This window comes from Scatophagus argus, chromosome 4 (assembly GCF_020382885.2).
Source record: "Scatophagus argus isolate fScaArg1 chromosome 4, fScaArg1.pri, whole genome shotgun sequence".
Lineage (NCBI taxonomy): Eukaryota > Metazoa > Chordata > Actinopteri > Scatophagidae > Scatophagus > Scatophagus argus.
In genome coordinates this window covers 25806195-25826573 of record NC_058496.1, presented here as the reverse complement: position 1 = coordinate 25826573, position 20379 = coordinate 25806195, and the positions used below count along the sequence as shown (strand labels likewise).

Genomic DNA, 20379 nt, shown 5'->3' with positions numbered 1-20379 from the left:
GCTCCAAAGAAAACTGCCAAAAGCAAGGTGTGTGATTTCCATTTGTAATATATTTAATGACATATAATTACATGCCAGAAATGGATTATCTGCATATTTACACACACACACACACACACACACTCTAAGGTGGATGAAAACGCAGCAGATAAAGACATCACACACACTTATTTCTATACTTCTGGGGACATTACATAGACTTTGCAGTAATATTTAATGATTTACGGTGTGGGGACTTGCATAAGTAAGGTGGGAGTAAGGCATGTCCTCACAATGCGACACTATAAACAGATTACACTGATCATATTACATCTACCTACAGATTATACAGACTATACTCTATCTATCTACCGATTTATAGATATACATATATACAAAACCTAGTGCCTAATACAGACTAATACTGATGCATTGTTGGTGCGCGTCATTTCATGGGATTCGTTGGCTATCAGGAAAACATAACATTACTTAGCCTTTAACATGATTAGATATAATAAGAGTAGCAGTATTTCTGTAAGCTGTGGTGAAATAACAGAACTAAGAATTGGGTTCCTTGGCCTTGTGTTTTCAAGGCCCTATAACAAAGATGAAGGAAGTACATGTACTACAAAATTGGCCTCAAACAGTGCTCAGTAATAAGGTTTGTTCAGTGAAGGGCAGAAACTTTAAAGTTGCCATACCTTCACTGTTGCTCTCATGTGCTTCATGTGTGTTTATGAAAATTATAGATGGCAGCACTTATAAGATAACAGAATTTATGACAGAATGCAGTTTTAAGTTAAAACAGATCCCAAGATTCAGCACAAATACACACACACACACACACGCACGCACAAAGACACATTCAGATGTGTTGGGACCAGGTGTTAAGCTGATAAGCCCTTACAACTCCCACAGAAGACTCTTGAGCCTAAACTCCCAATCTCTCACACTGTCTCTATTGACTATAGCTGGCTTGACCAAAATGGAAATGTGTGTGTGTGTGTGAGAGAGAGAGCTTGTGTGAGAGAGTGGGAGCACAAGAGAAAAAGACTCATGAAAGAAAGCACACAAAACGCAGGAGGAGAGAGAGAGTGTGACAGAAAGAGGTAGAGAAGCCATTGCATCTCACCAGGTGAGGTCAAAGGTCTGCATCTTTGATGCTGAGCTTGGACTGAGCATCTTAGCACGTCGCCGAGCGCTGGAAACGGTCACCATGACAACCCGACAAAGCACAACTGCATTGACCTGCAGGCATAGGACAACAGTATCCAGCAAATATGAGACATGCCGCTGCAGATCCACTTGGCCTCAAGCTCACACGTATAGGAGGGAAAGTTTACCCTCTTCCTGAGGCTGCAGGAAATCACAAAACAGGACTGAGCTCATGTGCATCATTTCATTTTTAATTGCTCCTGAATTAGAAAAAGAGAACACAGAGCAAATGCAGAAGAGAAACACAGAAGCTCAGTCTTCATCTAGAAGCTTGATCTTCTGTGTTGTTTAGGATTTCGGGGGATGTCAGGCATAATTTGGCAGGCATAATCAAATACATTTCCATAATCATAAAACACTTGAAAAGCAACTTCTTTGAATATTTAGACAATTGCACCATTTACATCCATGGTTGGCTAACTAGCGTTCACTGCCTTTTGCTAGGGAGTTAGGGCAGGAATGGGTCACACATATGCCTCTTTAAGTGTGTCCTCGTGTTCACGCTAGATGCAAACACAAACAGGAATCAGTCATCAAAACTTTGTTACATGGTAATCAAAAACTTGATGAGGTAAACACACACACACACACACACAGGGTGATTACATACCGCCAAGACAAATATAACAGGTCCCACGAAGGCCCAGATCGTGTCAGTCTTCACATTGAGCCAGCAGTGATCATCTGCCTTGTACTTGTTCACAGATACTGCCAGTGTTACACCAACTATTAGAACAGGTAGTCCTGAAAAACAATTTGATAATGAGAAAATGAACTATGGTAGAGCTGTGACAACAAAAGAAAGAACATGTTTAAAAATGTATTATTTATGGATACAGTGCTGCACCATCTATTGACCAGGCTATTTAGTCTACTCTGTTTTATTAGTGTGTTTAGTCTGAAGGGGAACATGCAGTACATCTGCATGATGAAAGGAAAACTTGAATATTGAGTGTTTGTGGTGCTTTTTCACATACTGTTCTCAGCTCATTATGCGACATAACACACACTCACAGATGCAGCATAGCATAACATGATATCATATGAATCACATAATGTTTGTGTAAATATTGACATAAAATAACATCAATAAATCATCAGCAGATTCACCAAGTCTGAAAAACTAAAGTCTACCTAGCAGCCCCTACAGGCTACAACATTTAATACACTCCCCAATATGAAAGAGCAAAGGGGGAGGCCTGCAGTAAACCCAAGGAAGCACACATTTGTGGGGTCTCATGACAGCCTCCCTGCTGATTAGAAGGGGCTTGTTTCTGAGAATGGTGCAAAAGGAATGGAATTTCCGAAATGGAGAGGGTTCATCTTCTGGGCAGCATTGATCAGTATGCTCAGTAAACTGAAACATGAAGGTAATGCTACAGAAAATACACAGGGTCACCTGTGGGGACTTAACAACCTCTACATGTTCGCCTCTAAAATCACCTTTAGTAAAGCAAAAGATAAGAACAGTAAATAAGGAGCAAAGGGTTTTCTGGGAAATGTAATATGACCTTAAAGAAGCTACAGCACTAATAATACCTGGTTATGTGAAGTATACATTGAACACCTGCCTAATATTGAGTAAGCCCAATTTTGCCAGCAAAACAGCCATCGGGGCATGAACTCCGTTAAACCTCTGAAGGCATGCTGTGGTACATGGCAGCGAGACATCAGATCCTTTAAATCCTGTAAGTTGCAAGGTGGAGCCTTCATGGATTGGACTTTTTCCAGCACCTCCTACAGATGGTCGATTGGATTGAGATCTGGAGAATTTGCTAACTCCTTGCTAATCAATTCACTTCTCCTGTCAGTTTTCATAATACTATAGCCGATGGGTGTATGCCAGTCGTGTCTGTGACAGTCTTATACACTATGTTTGTAAGAAAAAAAATATAAAGATATTGCAATGGTATATTGACATAGTCATTAATTGTGTATGTTAAAAATTCATTTATTTATAGATATCTTACTATTTAGTTACAGATTTGAACTGCAATTTGTGTTTTGATGTTTTTAATTTTTTTTTTTTTTTAGTTTCAGCACTTTCGGAAATTTTTATCTCTTAAATCAAAATGGGGGCATGAAATATGAAACGTTCAACTACAGTTTCTTTGTTTTCAGTACAATTTGTGGCCTCTAACATATTCTAACGGGGGTCTTACCCATGGTGCACTGAGCTTCTCTCTCATCTTCACCCCCTCCTTCTGTACACATTCCTGTCCCATTAATGCATGAAACCAAAGTGGCATCTTCCACATAGTCTTTGTGCTTTCTCGTCTCATAAGTTCCCATGGATCTCTGGTCGTTCTTCTGGCTGTGGTCCTGTGCCGCCCCCCACTCTCTCTCTCTCTCTCTCTCTCTTCCTCTTTGTCTCTCTTCCTTTCTCTCTCTCACAGTTCACAACAGTTCACATCTGGTGGTGTAATGTTGCCAGTACTGGAACCAACATTGTAGCTACCGTGTGGCTCACACTTATCTTAATATTCTTGAGCTCACATTTGATTTAATTGTGATCTACTATTATCATAGTTTCTATGTAAAGCATAGATTATAATAAGTTGGTCACAAAAAATAACTGAATATTTCAAGTAAAAAAATTGCGCACAGCCTGTGTTTTAGTGTTTATGTTTGGGGGTAGCATACAATTTACATGATGTAAATGAAATATTCTCAACATTTCATGTGACAGTGTCTTGCTTGATTATTTCATTTTCCAGAAGAAGTCACAGAAGTACTACAGAGCTGCGAGAGGCTGCTCGTCTGTGTCCTCCCCACCTGTGTGTCCCCTCATGAACTCTCCCTATCATCTGTCTGAGGACAGCAAGATGTCCCATTCCTCTAGCAGATGAACCAAGCAAAAGTAAATTCCATTCTCAGTATACTTTACAAGTGAAGTCATCAGTGATGTCTAAACACACATTATCAGCAAATGTGAACACTTTGTGAGATTATTGTTTTGTCCTTCAGGCAAACTGTTGTAGCACTTTAGAACACATTTTTCCACATTTTTTTTGTTGTTCTACAATCTACTTAAAAGTCTCCGTCTGGGTTTATTTTTGCTTACAATCCTGATTTGACAAACATCTACAGTACCTTGGAAAGATTAATACTTGTTTTTATGTTTTTGTCTAAATTATGCCCAAACATTGAGAAGGGCTAATTTAGGGTATTAGTGTATGATGTTTGAACAACCAAGCAAATAGATGCATATTTGGATGTAAAATGTGACAGGCACATTTTGATATGTCTAAAGACACCCAATTACAAAATCACTCACAGATTCAGTTTTATTTAATTGTATGTAACATCCCTCTTTAAATAGGTTTAGTTGTCCTAAATGTGTGTGAAATATAAGATGAGGCTAAAAGCTGCTTATGTGCTTATTTATTAAAGGGTCAGTTTATGAGATCAGATTGTGGTTTCATTACTGCAGCTCATTAAAATGAGGTAATCAAATGTCTTTATTGAAATTATGACTTAATTTGATGTGAATGGTTGATAATTATTATTATTATTATTATATGCTGATATCATGTTAAGACAACTTAAGACAACTTTGTCTGTATAGCCCATTTTTACAAGCAGTTTGTCTCAAAGGGCTTAACATAGCATCAGCAACATCCTCTGCCCTTCGACCCTCACATCGACTAAGGAAAAACTCCCAGAAAAACCTTTAACAGGAAAAAAATGGAAGAAACCTCAGGGTGAGCAACAGAGGAGGGATCCCTCACCCAGGACGGGCAGACGTGCAATGGATGTTGTACAGGCAGGAAAGCAGTTAACAACATGAGAATGACATTACTAAAAAGACAAGTAAAACAAAATCTCAACTGTTTAGTTTCACTTTTGCTACCACCTCAATATGATTTTAACATTTCACAAGACTGAAATTATAATAATGAAATTATAATGAAATGCTGTATCATTCATGTATTTTTCATGTTCTGTTGAAAACCACTATCCTATCAATTCGATTCAGTTCAGTTCAATTCATTTATATAGCACCCTATACAATCAAGATCGCCTCCAGACGCTCCACAGAGACCCAGAGCCCGAACCCCCAAGCAAGCAGACAGTAGCAAGGAAACCCTCCCCGCCAACAGGAGGAAACCCCGAGCAGGACCCGTATGTATGTTGCAGGATCATGGTATACAGGACCATGACTATCTGCAAGCATGGTTTGATATCTTTCATTCCAACTGTGGTTTACTGAATCTGAGATACTGTGATAATTACACAAATTTAAATATACTGCAACATACAATACACTGTAACACAATAGCAATATAAATTCAATCCAACAATTTAGCTAACATTTTCCCTAATTCCTGCTGCAGGTCATGGAGTCACATACCATATATGGCATATCATAACATATAATGTTAGTTTTAGGGTGATGAGAAAACAAAAAGAAATTGATCCGAATCTACAAGTTACCAGTTCCAACTTGACCAGGCAGTCAAGGGAGATGAGACTTTACCCCAGCCAATGATGTAGTAGAGCTTCATCCTGCGATCCTCGCTGATGTTGACAGATACAACCTTGCTCCACAGCAGCAGGCCCTCCACCAGCATCCAGGAGAAGGAGGCCATGAAGAAAAGGTGGAGTAGTGCAGTCGCCATGAAGCACGCTGCCTGCAGGATTAGAATATAAAAAACAAAGACGTTCTGTGGCCCAGTGCGAATTATATTTCTTGGAAAGTGATTTCACTTTTCTTTGAGTCCATACTTCATCAAGAGAGCAAAAATGTTCCAAGTTTTACGAGTACGAGTTACAAAAAAATGTCAAATTCCTCCTTTGGAGACTTGGAATATGCACAGTAACATTCAGGAATACCTAGCAAACAGTTTTTGAGATACCTCGGTCAAGTTGAGGGTGGTGTTAGCAGAATTGTCAGTGACAATGTTCAGACCTGGTATGAACACGTGTCCTGAGTGATGTGATCACAAAGTGGACAGCTCTAAGTACAGGTCTGAATGCATCCAAGTGCACTGAGCTTGTATCTGAAATCACTCAGACCACATTCGAAGGTAGTCTTGGCCACAATGAAGTGCTAGCTACTCAACTGACATTCTCTGTAACACAAGAAGAAGCTGCAACATGTGATTTCCATTTTTTTTTACTGTAATGCAAATGATGTGTTTAGGCTCTCTTACCTGCCAGCAGGAGAGTTTGTGAACACACTGTCTGTTTCAACTCATCGCTGAACTAGTGACAGCAATATCCATAGACTCTCTCAGAAAATGCTCCATAAATTTCTTGTAATAAGTTTCAATTTGTCGCAGCATCATTGCGTCAGCCTATCTGCTCCATGTTTAAAGTGTGCTTTACCTGCCAACATTTAGCCACTGTTTGAACACACTGTTTTAACTGGTTTCAGCATTAACACCAAATTTATTAAAGAAGACAATATTTTATTGGTGGTAAACATGTCAGTTCTGACCAACAGAAACATGTAAAAACCATAGAGTGTTTGAAGCTGTGTGGTTATAGTGGGCTGTCCATTGGATGTTTGGGCATTTGATGTAGTTAAAGGTATACAGGCAATTGTTTGACATACATCAGAAGCAATGCATGACAGTACTGTCTTCAGCTTAAAAGTTAAATATATGATATTTTGAACAGTAACATAACAGGAAATTGTCAATGAACACATTATCATTTTGTGGAGAACCACATATTGTAAAACACTTCAAATTTACAAATATGCTGTATGTGCGATCTTACCTCATTGGCAGACACCCAGTCACTGCACATCAACAGCAGTTCAGCGATGCCCAGAGCAACAATGAGGTTCTTGTGGACAGTGGTACGGTCTGATTTGGGGACACTGCACAGGTGTACACACACACACACACACACACACACACACACACACACATCCATGCATGCAACACAGAGCATAAAATAGAGTAAAGCTCTCCCAGCAGTTCTTAGGATTTTTAAAAAATATTTCACTGTGATGCTGTTGACATGTGTACAGAGCACAATGTTCTGTTTTTTTTTTCCATTTATTGATGTGAATCTGGCAGGGTTTTATGAAATGCTTTTCACCCTGTGCGCTTTACAGAGTGCACTCTGTGATGTTTGTGACTCACCCCACAGCGATGAAGAGGATGAAGGTGAAGAGGAGGCCACACAGAGACACTCCACAGCCGATGAACGTCAGCACCTGCAGAGCTTTTTCATTCTCCTGGCTCCTCTGACACGTGCACACACACACACACACACACACACACGCAGAGCATGAGCTGTAAATAGTAGCAGATGTAGATGAAAGTCTACACAAAATACACAGTGATAATTGGAGAGGGGAATGTTACCTGGGCTTCGTAAACCTGGAGTAATACTGCAAAATTGGTGGTGTGGTTGCAGTAGCACACAGTGTATCCATATTGCTTGGACACTATCTCACAGCCTTTGGTATTCCACCACCCACCAGCCTCGGGACTAGTCAGACACAAACAACACGTACTTACATATCTACATGCACACAGGAATTCTTGGAATGAAAATACTCTCTGATCTAAAAGTTTTGCAGCACTTACACCATTTTTTTTAAAAATAAAATAGGTATGATAACTGTGGTAGGAATCTGAGACCTCCAAACTATCCACACTTTGTGTTTATTGGCACTTACGTGAGATTAAAATCCCAGTAAGCACACACTGGATCATACACAGTGCCAGTGGGATTCTGTAAAAAATATACAACACATAATATATGACATTTAATTGACAAAAAATTGTGAAGATTTCAGAAGAAGGCAGTTTAGAGAGACTTTGTTAACCTGTACTCGGTGCTGGAGATGGAAGCGAACTGCTGTGCTAACCGGTTGGTCGTCTCCCAGCACTGTGGTGGAAATGACAGAAGAGCCCAGGATGGTGCCCAAATACCTGGTTACGTACACAAATTCATACATCATAATGATTGATACAGAGCAAAGAAATGATCGAGCTATATCTGTAAATGGACTGATTTGCAGAATATATTTAACTCCAAGCGAAAAAAGGGATGCATGATATGTAATTTTTTGAGGATGTATTTTAAAAAGACTCTTATAACCTGCAGTTTATAAACATCTAAGGTAAATTACTGCAAACTGCGGTTGTACTGCCTTTCTCTGAAAGTGTAAAAACATCCACGCTGGTGACAATTTGCTTGGATTTCTTGTTTTCTGTGTTCATTTGAAGATCACAATCCAGCTTTACTCGATCTGTGTTTGTAGATGCTGTGCATGTTAAGCATTCTGGCTTTGTATTGTTGGACTCTGTTTATTTGCTTTAATTCCAGTATTAGCTGATTGCTTCATTTGTTTAGTATGTACCATTCATTTCTACAAAAAATGTTATTTGTAAGTAAGTTAGCATCCATTGGATATTGGATATTGGATATATGGATATATGGATATTACAAATTTAATTACAGCAAATGTAAATAAGCTAGTAAAAGAACAATTTCACACACTGCCATATACTTCAAAGGGCAAGTGATGACGATTTTCTCTTCATTCTTTTGTTGGCCAAAGTTAGCTATAAGATAGCTAAAAAGTTAATGTAGTATAAATTAGTAACAATACCACCAACACTGATTTTATTAGAACAGAATAGAATAGAATAGAAACCTTTATTGTCATTACACTTACAGTATAACAAATTTTGACTGGCTCTACTTAAAGTGCTCAACAGGAATTACACAGGCATCCTTTATCACAGCATTCGCACTTATAAAGAAAACTGTATGCAGGTGCATGCAATGTATGTTAAACAAAAAGGCACCTGTAAGATATAGCAGTTGCTTCTGTGCTTTATCTGTGATGACAATATAATGTAGATGGATTAGAGTCGGCTCTTGTGTAACATGTAGTGTCTGACTCTACATAGCAGGTGTAGGTGTAAGCATTATTTAAAACCACATATCTGTTATTTGGTATTGAGCCCACAAGTCTTTTGCAGACTGTACCACAAAATCTGTTGCAAAAACATGCAGCTGTGATAGCTGTGGTGATTAAAAAACAACAACAAAAAAAACTTAACTTGCGGTTGAATGTTACCTCTGGCTGCCATCAGTGACAGTAGGAACCATGGAGATGTTCTCCTCGGGATTGAAAAGAGGCCGCAGAGAGCGATACCACGTGTTGACCAATGTGAGCTTATGGAAACCTGCACATTCAACACAGCAGCAAGATGAGGTTTCAGCTTGCGTCAGACAGCTAAATAAAACAGTACTCAAAGAAATGTAGCTCATTTAGGATTGCTTATTGTTCAAGATGAATAGTTGCTGCAAAACCCAACAATGCGCCCCCATCTGCACTTCACTGCAAGACCTTGGGAGTGTAAGTAGGTGAATACATGCTACACATTCACGAGTCTGTCGTTAGTGCATTGCTAGACTCATGTTAATAACATGCATCTTCTTTATTTGCAAGCACCCAGCTTTGTGATAGATAAGTCTGAATAAGTGATTGCTGTAAATGCAAATGGAGTAAGATGTTTGGTTCTTGCAGCATTTCTGACCAGTTTTATGGAGATCCTGTATTTTCTGATGAGGGACTGATATACAGTCTGGATTTATGTGTTTCTCTGTCTCAGGCCCACAAAAGCTTGATTCTCTGGATCCTTCCTGCAACTTCTGCTGCTGCACCTCCAGCTCTGAAAAAGGCAGCATAACAGATTCACAGACGTACTGCCATTAAGAAAGGTCCTATGATAAATACTTATTTATTCCATTTTGATGGTGTAAGAAACACATTATTTTCATATATACCTATATATATATAGATATATAGATATATATATACACACAAACACACACACACGTATTGAATTTCAATCAAGACTGATTGATTAACCTCTGCGGAAACAGTGTTACCATAGCAACTTTAGCATATTTCTGCAGCATTGTAAGAACACAGTAATTTATTTTATCTCAGGAATCTACTTGAGATTTTTCTTGCTGCATTCTTGAGCACAATGACGAGGTCAGGAAAATTGGACACCTTAGAAGAAAAGTTAAGATTTCAGAAGTTCCATGAACAAATCTTCACAATGGAAATAGCAACTGGTATGTATGTCAAATTTCATGATTTTGATTTTTTTAAATTCAGGCCACCTCTTTGAAATAACTAGTAATTACCAGAACCCAACAACATTGCTAAAAATAGTACAAGTACAAGCAATCAGACAATTTGAAAGGCTGAAATGTTATTCATACTATGATCAATCTTTCACCTACTAGGGGTAGGTGGAAGTTAAACCGGACTGTACTGTTGTGATAGATGGTCACAACAGAAAGCTTGTTTGCCTTCCTTTGCTCTTTCTCTTCTGACTGATCTGTGGATTTGCTAACAACCTATCTGATTGCCCTACTGCTTATGTTTCTTGTTTCACATCATAATGAGATCTTAACAGTTGGTGAGGGAGCTACAAAAATGAAAGCCATGCAAACCAATATGTTTTTATATCTCGGTGTGTGAGTGTATGTGACTTACTGATGTTGGGGCTGTGAATGGTTACGTGATTAGTCTCTGCCATCAAGTGAGAGCTCAGGCTGGTCACCATCTGGTCAATACTCTTGACCACATCCATAGGGCCATTCACCACCTAAAACACACGGAGCACTGGCATCTCAGCAGCAGCAATAATCATCCATCTGCCCTACTGAGCACATTTAGCAAAGCTCAAGTGGTACATTTCAAAATGACCATTCAAATGCAACATAATAAGAAAATGCTTTCAGTGATGCTAACTGTTTGTCAGAGTATACACACAGTTTGGCTGAAGAGAACACACACAGCTCAATAGAATGGCCTTTAATGCAGGGTACAATTGTCGATTTTGCCATTGTCTGTTTTAAAATCCCACATTCTGAATTCAATATGCCAATCTAAGGGCTGAGCCTTGGAGACAAAGCTGGGAGCAGAGCGAGGGAGGACTGTGGATGAGTACAGCCACAGTTTTTCAGAGTGCTGCTCATCTGGGCTGAGGTGGCCTTGTAAGTGCGGCTGGGGGGGGGGTGTTGGTTAGAAGGTAACCAAGTGTGATGTGGGTTAGAGCATAGTTTCCTCTGTAAAATCTCTATAGCATCTGTCCACTCATCATTCCATTGTTGATGATGAACTCTTCAAATAATGTATCTACAGAAGCATACTGCCCTCTAGTGTTTTAGAGCTGAAATCTATCTATCTATCTATCTATCTATCTATCTATCTATCTATCTATCTATCTATCTATCTATCTATCTACCTACCTACCTACCTACCTACCTACCTACCTACCTACCTACCTACCTACCTATCCAGTAATGTCAACATTTCAATGCTTTTCAAATTCAGCCACCACCAAAACTCACATTTTTTACTTTCAGTTTGAAGAACTAAAGTTTGCTACAATTCAAAAGGAAATGAAATATATGGTATACATATGAATTTAAAACTACTCTATACCTGAAAAAAGCTGCATAATGTTTTTCTTGCCTCTGTAAGATTTTTCTAAAGTCTGAGAAAATAATCCTGATAATCCTGAACTATTTCTGGCAAGTGACAATGACAGTGTGACAGTGTTTTGTCTCCCATAAATAAAAAACAAAGCAGCTTAGAAAAAAGCGAGTTTAAGCAGTATCCAAACAGTTATGACCAAGGGTTCCTTTCTAAATTTGTAACATTTAACATTAAATGTAAATACAATGCAAAACTGCAAAGGTTTGCAAACCATCCATTTATCAACATTGCGGAGCCACATGTGCATCATGGCTCAAGACAAAGTAACAATATGCAGCACCTCTTTAATAGCCTGCCACTTGAGGGCGTTGTCTTCACTGATGATGCTGTCGGCCACACTGATGAACTGCTGGCTGAGCTCCTGAATGTTGTCCTGACTGTGGTTGGTGGCATCAGTGAGTGGCTGTGTGGGGACGTCCGCAGCCAGAGACAGTAGCTGGATGAGGGACACCATGTCTGTTGGCTGCAATCCCTCCTCCTTGGTGTCTTCCAGGGCCTGGACAGTAACGTCCAGCAGGGTAGATGCCTGGGCCAGGCTGCTCAGCCCAGATGGCTGCTGCCCCAGCACTGCCTAAGAGTGTAGACAGCTGAGGTACAGCAATTCTTTCATTTTGCAATCATGCACATTTCAATTCTAAAATGCATGTTTTCATTATGAATACTGTGTAAGGTCAGTATTTCACAGAACTCCATAAGAAGCCAAATAAAATGCTCTGGTATGTGATGAATATAATTTGGTATATTATGTATATATATTTTTTACATATTAGTTGTATAGTTTCTCTGTGCTTTTGTGGAGACAGATCCTAAAATGTTACAATCTATATTATTTGACAAGAAAATTAACTGTTAATATACAACATAAAACATAAGATTTTCATCTGAGATATTAGTATCAACATCAACTTCTAACAAACTCAAAATCTCAAACCCCATGAAAGTACATGCATATATTTGTAAAACACTGTGATCAATTTTTAAAAAGAAAATAAAGTATTTTTCCCTAAATGCAACTTAAGAGTATCTCTGACTGACTTGAAGATAAGGTATGCACAAAGTTTTAAGTAGTGAAAGTTATCTAAATGAAGATGTATAGATTGTCTACCTGGGTTTTGTTGGAAAGCTTCATCAGATGGTTCATAAAGGCAGTGGGCAGGGAGCTCAGAGAATCACTCATCTGCTTCATCTTCAGGTATCGCTCTGCCAAAAACAACATAACACCACAGTGGATGATGTAATGACAGAATGCTCTGATGCTCACACACTCATTTTAAGGTGGCTAAAAGAACTTACTGAAGCATCCCAGAATAAAACACTGAACTCCAAGAAGAAACTGATCTCCGATCTCAATGTCAGTAGTGAGATTAGCTTTATTTCAGGTTCAGATAGTAAAATTTAATTTACTTAATTTACTAATTTAATTTTACCAACCTCTGACAGTAACCACTCAAGTTCATACGTAAAACTTATATCCCCAAAACTAATGTACATTAACATGTCCCTTCTCTGTATTTTCATATGGGAACAGTTTAGCTTATGTTACTACAAGGACGTTGAAAAGCATAATCTGTTGTGTTTCAGCAAGATTATACAGTAAAGAAACAGCCATGTCAGTTGAGCCCCAAGAATGGATATATATATATATGTATATAAGGAAGAGTATATAAGTAAGAGTAAGGAAGAGATGTAAAGATAACAGAGATCCTATGTAAACCTCTGTATATGCACTAATGTTCTGATATGTTTGGATTTGTGTCTTCACAACAAAGAACACGATACTTTGATTATACTGATTTTAAATATAAATATATACATAAAAAAAAAAAAAAAAAAAAAAGAAAAAAGTTTGGACTACCCTTTTCAGTTCTGAATAGTGTCTGTATGTATTCAGGACAAATACAACCCCAGCCTTCATAAAAAAGGTAGTTAACTGTAGCCTCAGAGGTGAAACCCACAGTAAATAAAGTCTACAATGCGCTCAGTGTGCCGCTACTTCTGGTTTACTGAAGTTTACTTAAGTGAATCCAGAAGACAACGAAATGACCTTGTTACTCAATTTTAATCTTTCACACTGTAATGGTAGATTAACATATTAAAGTTAAATCCTATGTCATCGTTAACACTTATATTCATTAATATTGAACTGCAAAACCCTGACGACCTCTGTTCTAGTTGACAATGTGTGAGGCTCACCTCTGCTGCTCCTGCAGATGAATGGCAGTGGATCAGAACAGTCTGTATAACCATACAGTGGGAGCTGATCTGACCAGCCCTGCAGTGTCCTACAGCCCTGCAGCTCCATCTGGTGGCGCGTTGCTACTCAAACATTGATATGAACAGACATTCAAACACACAGCGTCAAACAAGACAGTCAATTTGAGCATGTCTCAGTGCCTTCACTGATGAAAAACATGAACAATGGATGAAGTAAACATGAGGGTCAGTTCAAAAGAATGATAGCATTCAGGAACATCACGGGGTTGTTGAGGGCTGACAGCAAAATAAGGAATTGTAAATTTATAATAAATACAAATATATTATGATAAATATAAATTAAAAAATAATCTTGAATTGTTTCTGTCAAAAAAAAGAAAAAAAGAAAGAAAAAAACAACTGCATGGATCTTTTAAGAAATAAGAGGGAGTGTCTGTTCACCACTGTATGGAACTCCCCGAGCTGCCCCCACACTGCTGAAGTCGTGGGAATCCCCTCCATGCATCCATTCCTTCCTCCCTCCCTGCTTCTCTGTCTCTATTTCACTCCCCTTCATTCACCACTCAGACATCCTTTAGCGTTTGTAGGTGTCTCTATGTCGAGTTGATCAGTTTCACACTGTCTAGCTTCACATTCCTCTTCAGGGAGGAACTGTTTCTGAATGGCTCAAAAAATATTACACAGGCAACTTAGAGAAACCACTGGATAAGTCACGCTAACCTTACTGATCTGGCATCAGACACAAGGAGTTGGAAACAGAAAATAATACACGGTATGAAAATGGGAAATAAGTGAAAGCTGTTCGAATATCTATCTATCTATCTATCTATATATATATATGTTATGAATGAAAATCAATGTTAAAGATATAGACAATACTTTATGCAATACAGTAGCATAGAATATAATTAAGAGAAAGGTAAGAAATGTACTACAAGAGGACATAGTACAGTACAATGACAAATTGGAAGATACAGTTTACACAGTATTATGAATGATGGATGATGTGTGATGAGTAGGAGATAGACATTCAGTTTACAGTAAAAATAGGAAGAGTGGGGGCACAGTCATACATTTCTTTGGTCTTGAAGACAGAGAAAACATTTTCTGTAAAGTATTTTCGAAAGTAACAATAGGATTGTTTAAAGGTGTAGCGTTTGGGGGCACAATGGAATATAGGCCTAATATTCATAATTGTTTTTTCCATTCACCTGAAAGTAAGAATGTGAAAAGGGCCTTTCATGTTTTTTGTGTTTTTAATAGCCATTATAGTGGAGGGTGAGATATGAGGAATTCAGATGGTTGCAATATGCAACCACACCATCGCCAGCCTTACATGGGGCAGATTTAAAAAAGAATAGTCAAATGGAAGCAACAGAGGTCTTTTTAGTCCCTTTACTGCCTCCAATGCCACTGGTAGCTTCTCTCAAAAGATGTCTACATAAAATCTGTCTACACAGGCTGAATAAGACTCCTCTTGACATTCTTTGGCTGTTTTGTATGATTTTGCTTCTAATGAGTTGCGCTGCGGTTGTTTGAAAGTTGACAAAAACTTTTTTTTCAGGTGTCTTGGTGTGGGTATCTAGCTCAGTCAGAGTTCAAATACCTTTGTTTGCACCTGAAAAACTGAACTTAATGGATATTTCTGGTTTATTACTAGTCGGGTCTTATTTTGTACTCTGGGCCATAATTTCATCACGACAGTTATGATAACAAAAGACATTGCTGAGATCCAAGACAGCAGTGGCTCTACAACTATATCCAGGAAGGCAAGAAAGATGAGCGGTCAGATGATCGGACAGGTTGAAAACAATTGTATATCCTGTTAATCTTGGAGGCAAAACTGAAAATGAGTGTATCTTGGGTTAACGTAAATAATCCTTCATTACTTACTAAAACAGCATGCATGCACAATTATGGCAAAGATATTAGTTTAACTGGGAAGTCAGTCTGTGAACAGTTTGGGATTGTTTTGGTAAAAAGGTTATCTTTCTCTTTTGTTATCTCTTTGACATGATATTCACTGATCCGGCTTCTCATCAGCTCATGTTTCTTGCCATGTCAGACTCAAATCTCAAGAATTTTGATGTGTATATATTACTACTGAAAGAAATGATGGTCAAAACCACAAAAATACCCAAGTTATAATAAATCAGGATTATTCCATAACAAGGAAACCCTCTGAAGAAAACACTAAACATGGATAATGTGAACTCTCTTGAGCAACACTAGCAAACCACTGCAATACCACAGCCTGGGTCCAAATGCAATTCATATCCAGTCTATCTTATAAACCACTGCACCCCTGTGATTTACTGTCTGATAAATCTTTAAACTCTTTAAACTGTAATTCCAGGATTTTACAGTATTTCGTTGTCTCACCAGGACATGAAACACAACCCCATCAGTTCAGCGGCTTGAATTTTTTTAAAATTGGATTGCTTTTGGTTTGGATGTCCAGGCTCTAACCTACAGAGAAATTAATTGCAACCTTCATGCACTGGAAGACTCAATGTTGCAAAGACATTTAGAGGACGCTTTGAAAAAATCTGATCTTGGTCACCCGTTATGAGATGCTGACTTGGGTGCTGAAATTGGACTCATTTACAAAATGTGATCTTACCTGGGCAAAACAGAAGGACCTGCACCTCCTTGACTACTGGATGGCTACTTAGGTGGTCAAGGTTCCAACTGAAAAGCAATTCCTGGGTCATGGGTGAACAAGCGTTGAGGGAAAGGACATGCCTTTTTTCCAGAGACATATTCCAAACATTGAAGTCAGTGATATTTCCAAAAAAAGGCTCCGTGAAATTCCCTCCAAATGAATCTTGGTCTTGACCCAAAATGAGTATCCCATCCCCAAACATATCCCTGGAAGTGTCTGTGCCTGAACCCATATCCTTCCTGTCCCCATCCACATATATAGCCCAATGGCCACTGCTCCGGTGCCACGTGACACAGATATGATGCCAAGCTCCATCATTGAGGAAGGAAGCTTTATATGGTAGGTGCTTCCCATGGATGATAAGTGCCAGGAGGATGCGTCCCTGCATGTTCATTTGGCCTCTTAGCTGGAACTCATTGATAAAGACAGGTGCAGCATAGGAGAAGATGGTGGACACCTCATTCCCATCGGGGTTCCACTGGACACGAACACACACGCTGATGGACGACAGGATGGGAAAGGACATGTTGACACGAACAAAGCCCTCACGGGATTCTTTTGGGAAGTTTAGAGCTGAAAACTGTAAATCTAAACAAGAACAGAAAGAGAACTCACTGATCACATTGTACATTTTGGTTTTAATATTTCTTTACTTATTTTATTTGCTTGTAGGTCCACTTATTTCACTCACATTGTTTGGAGAAGGACACAGACTCAGGGGCTGCTTTGCTGGGATTCCTGACCCATATGGGTGGGCGAAGCCCAGTCTGTCGAAGCAGCTCCAAGGCTCCTTGCCTGTCCTCTGACTGGTCCAGAACAGCAAGAGAGCTGAACTGGCCTCTGCAGAAGCTGTCAGCTCTGGAGAAGGCCATTGAGTCATTGACTAGGTGAAAGGCCAAGTGAGAAGTTAAATGGACCAATCTGGATTGTCCTGAGGAGACAGAAATGAATAAGCAAAAGCATAAATGAAACATACTGAGGCCTCGTTCAAATACTTGTTTAACTGTTCTTTTAACAAATCAAGTGGATGGTCAAGAGAGGCCAATACTTAGAATTGAAAATGCTGGCAACTAAATGGCCAATTAGAGTGATTAACAGTCTCACCATGCGAGTTCTCCACTCTGTCTGGATCAGCATGTGTTGGCTCACTCTCACATATCATCTACAGAACAAAGGGTTTTATTTATTTTATCACTTTTTTAACAGTTGCTGTGGAGCATTTTCCTGTACGTTAGTAAAAGCAGCATTTAATAGCCAGTATCATGTGAAAAGAGAGGGTTAATATGTTGATGCACTGTGTAGCATTTTCAAATGTAACAATCAAATCATATTAAGTTGAAAATGAAACAGACAGAGAACTGCTTGCACGCTTTTATATTACATAGTTTATGTTATTATGTAGTATAGAATGAAAAAGTTGTTACCACAAATGAGAAGAGTATGAGTCCAGTTTGTAGGGATCCAGTCATCTCTAAGCCAGTGTAGTCGCCAACCAAAATAAACCACTCAACTTACCTAGAAAATAATATTTTTGCTGTATCCAAATGTACTTCACTTTCAAAAAGGTCTGTATCTCTGTCAAGTCACAAAGTAAATACAAGACTGTAGTTATTACAGGTGTTTAAATCAAAAATGTCTCAAAAGTTGTTTTGAGTGTTGTATGACAAGGCAAGCCAGAAGCATTTTAGTGTGTCACTCCAGCCAGTTTAAAAAAAAATAAAAAATATCTGGATTCACTGTTGCATTCTCAGTTGCAGAATCCTCTCTTTTACGCCAAAGCAGAAAAAAAGTACATTTGAATAATCTGGAAACAAACTCCATGTGTGGTATGATCAAACCCAAATCTGTCCTGACTCCTCATCCAATGTCTTGGATTCAATAACCAGCATGTCCAGCAGAGTATCTCCTCTCCTGAGTGGTAGAGAGCCAGCAATCTCAATGCATCTGTCCTAGAGTCCCGGTCCGTCTCTTGCCTCTCTTCACACCCCCATTCCTCCCTCCCTCCTTCGTACCCTGAAGCCATCTGCCTTTGTCATGCAAATGAAGTCATTTTTTAAAAGAACCCTACTTACGCAAGCAGTGTCAAGCATTTGGCACAGAGAGTTCATCAAGAGCAGCAGGATGGCAGACATTTTTACCACATAGCCCCTCTTTATGCCTTCTGTAAGACTCCCTAGAGTTAACTGGGGCCTGTTTTATTGCTCTACTTCATAGTCAGTAAAAGATTAGTACCACTTGTGAAGTGGCTATGTAATTATATTACACATCACGGGTGTAAATACTGCAACCCATAGGCTAGACTTGGTCAAAAGAGTAAGCAACCAACGCAGGAAAAGCAAATAGCAAACATCATAGCTGACTGAAATAAACTGAGGACATGTATAAGGAAAACAAATCAATTATTCATGATTTTCTATCGCTGACATAAATATCATCACTCCTCATTTAGTTCATGTATGACTAGACTGTAGAAATTTTTGAGTCGAGACTCATACACAGAGACTGACGTACTTGAGGGTAAAAGTGCTAGAGTAAATTCTTAATATCCTGACAGCCCAGAGTCCAGTGATGAAGACAAAGACTGACTGAGACAAAGCCAGCCATTAGTATTCTACCAAGATATCTACTCATGGTATGAAAGACTGGAAAAGACCCCACGGTTTCTCCAGGCTGAAACGCCTGGATATTGCTTTCTCAGCAATGTCAAAACCCAAGCATTTACTTGTCAGTGTTTGCATGAAGAAGAAATGGGCAGGCAATGTGATGAACACGAGCAATGAAAGGTTTCTGCAAAGTACTTTCAGTAATTTGCCCCTTCACAGAGTGTCAGTTAGGGATGAAAACTGTTCAAAGTTAAGGTTTAAACTCAGTCGAAGCCATACTTTATAGAGCAAATTACTGGGCCACCTGGCCATTACACCAACAGGTACTTTAATGAAAATGAATTCTAAATATATAGACACCTTTGCAGCTGTAACAGATTCCACTATATATATATATGTATATGTATGTGTGTGTGTGTGTGTGTTTACTGATATACAGTATATAGATATATAGATGTAACATGCAGAGGCTCTGACTCTGGCTTCGAAAACCAACTTCTAGCACAGTGCTCCAACATCTGCAAATGGCAACTGCTATCATAACTAGAGATTGTTGAGGTACAACAACAGTACAATTGAACAGCAAGGGAATGCATGGACAACAGGTCAGAGGGGAGATATCATCATTCTCACACAAGGAGATTGGGTACCAAGTCCCAATAACAGACACAGAGTCCCTGAACAGAAGGGCAGTTGACCTGAGAATAATGTGACAAAGCTGGACACCTTGCACCTAAGAAGGTACTTTGTAACTTCTGAAAGTCTGCTAGAAGATGTTAATGCAGGACTACAGACTATGTCTAAGTTGATTACTGAGACCCGTGAGCCGATGTACACCACAGCAACAGTAATTCTAGAGATGCTTGGCTACAAGCATCCATAGAATACAAAGACACAAAAAGCACCCCCCCATGGAAGAGGAGGCTGGAGGCCAAGATTAAGGCAAAATGGAGAGAAGTCAGGCACCTCTCAGAGCTACAGAAAGATATGATAAAGGGAGAGCTGCTGATGAACAAGCCTACACCTGAGGCACTGGAGACTGCCAAGCAAAGGTTCACAGCTCTGGCTGTCCACCTGAAGCAGAAGCTAGGAGTATAAACAGGATGTTCTCCACCAAACCATCCCAAGTGTACTCCCAGTGGCAGGGCAATAACATGAGAACAGATCCAATCAGGGCTGAGATTGAACAGTACTGGAAGAACATA

The 20379-nt window shown here is 39.1% G+C and overlaps 1 protein-coding gene across 2 annotated transcripts in view; it reads right to left on the bottom strand.

Moving 5' to 3' along the window:
* adgrd2 (adhesion G protein-coupled receptor D2) overlaps positions 1 to 18500 on the bottom strand; it is a 35348-nt gene extending 16848 nt beyond the window's left edge. Inside the window, exons 1-18 of one of the 2 annotated variants that reach the window (XM_046386009.1) lie at positions 17996 to 18498; positions 17676 to 17733; positions 17263 to 17502; positions 16530 to 17159; positions 13886 to 14008; positions 12798 to 12892; positions 11973 to 12263; positions 10685 to 10796; positions 9711 to 9845; positions 9248 to 9356; positions 7985 to 8090; positions 7835 to 7890; positions 7518 to 7644; positions 7293 to 7396; positions 6922 to 7024; positions 5675 to 5828; positions 1805 to 1938; positions 1112 to 1227 (exon numbers count right to left, since the gene is read on the bottom strand). In XM_046386009.1, coding sequence (XP_046241965.1) covers positions 1112 to 1227; positions 1805 to 1938; positions 5675 to 5828; positions 6922 to 7024; positions 7293 to 7396; positions 7518 to 7644; positions 7835 to 7890; positions 7985 to 8090; positions 9248 to 9356; positions 9711 to 9845; positions 10685 to 10796; positions 11973 to 12263; positions 12798 to 12892; positions 13886 to 14008; positions 16530 to 17159; positions 17263 to 17502; positions 17676 to 17733; positions 17996 to 18040 — 2738 coding nt within the window. In that variant the 5' untranslated portion in view covers positions 18041 to 18498. Of the gene's footprint in view, positions 1 to 1111; positions 1228 to 1804; positions 1939 to 5631; positions 5829 to 6921; positions 7025 to 7292; positions 7397 to 7517; positions 7645 to 7834; positions 7891 to 7984; positions 8091 to 9247; positions 9357 to 9710; positions 9846 to 10684; positions 10797 to 11972; positions 12264 to 12797; positions 12893 to 13885; positions 14009 to 16529; positions 17160 to 17262; positions 17503 to 17675; positions 17734 to 17995 lie in introns of those variants that run through there. The other variant, XR_006843137.1, reaches the window with a different exon arrangement.
* Between the last annotated feature and the right edge of the window lie 1879 nt (positions 18501 to 20379).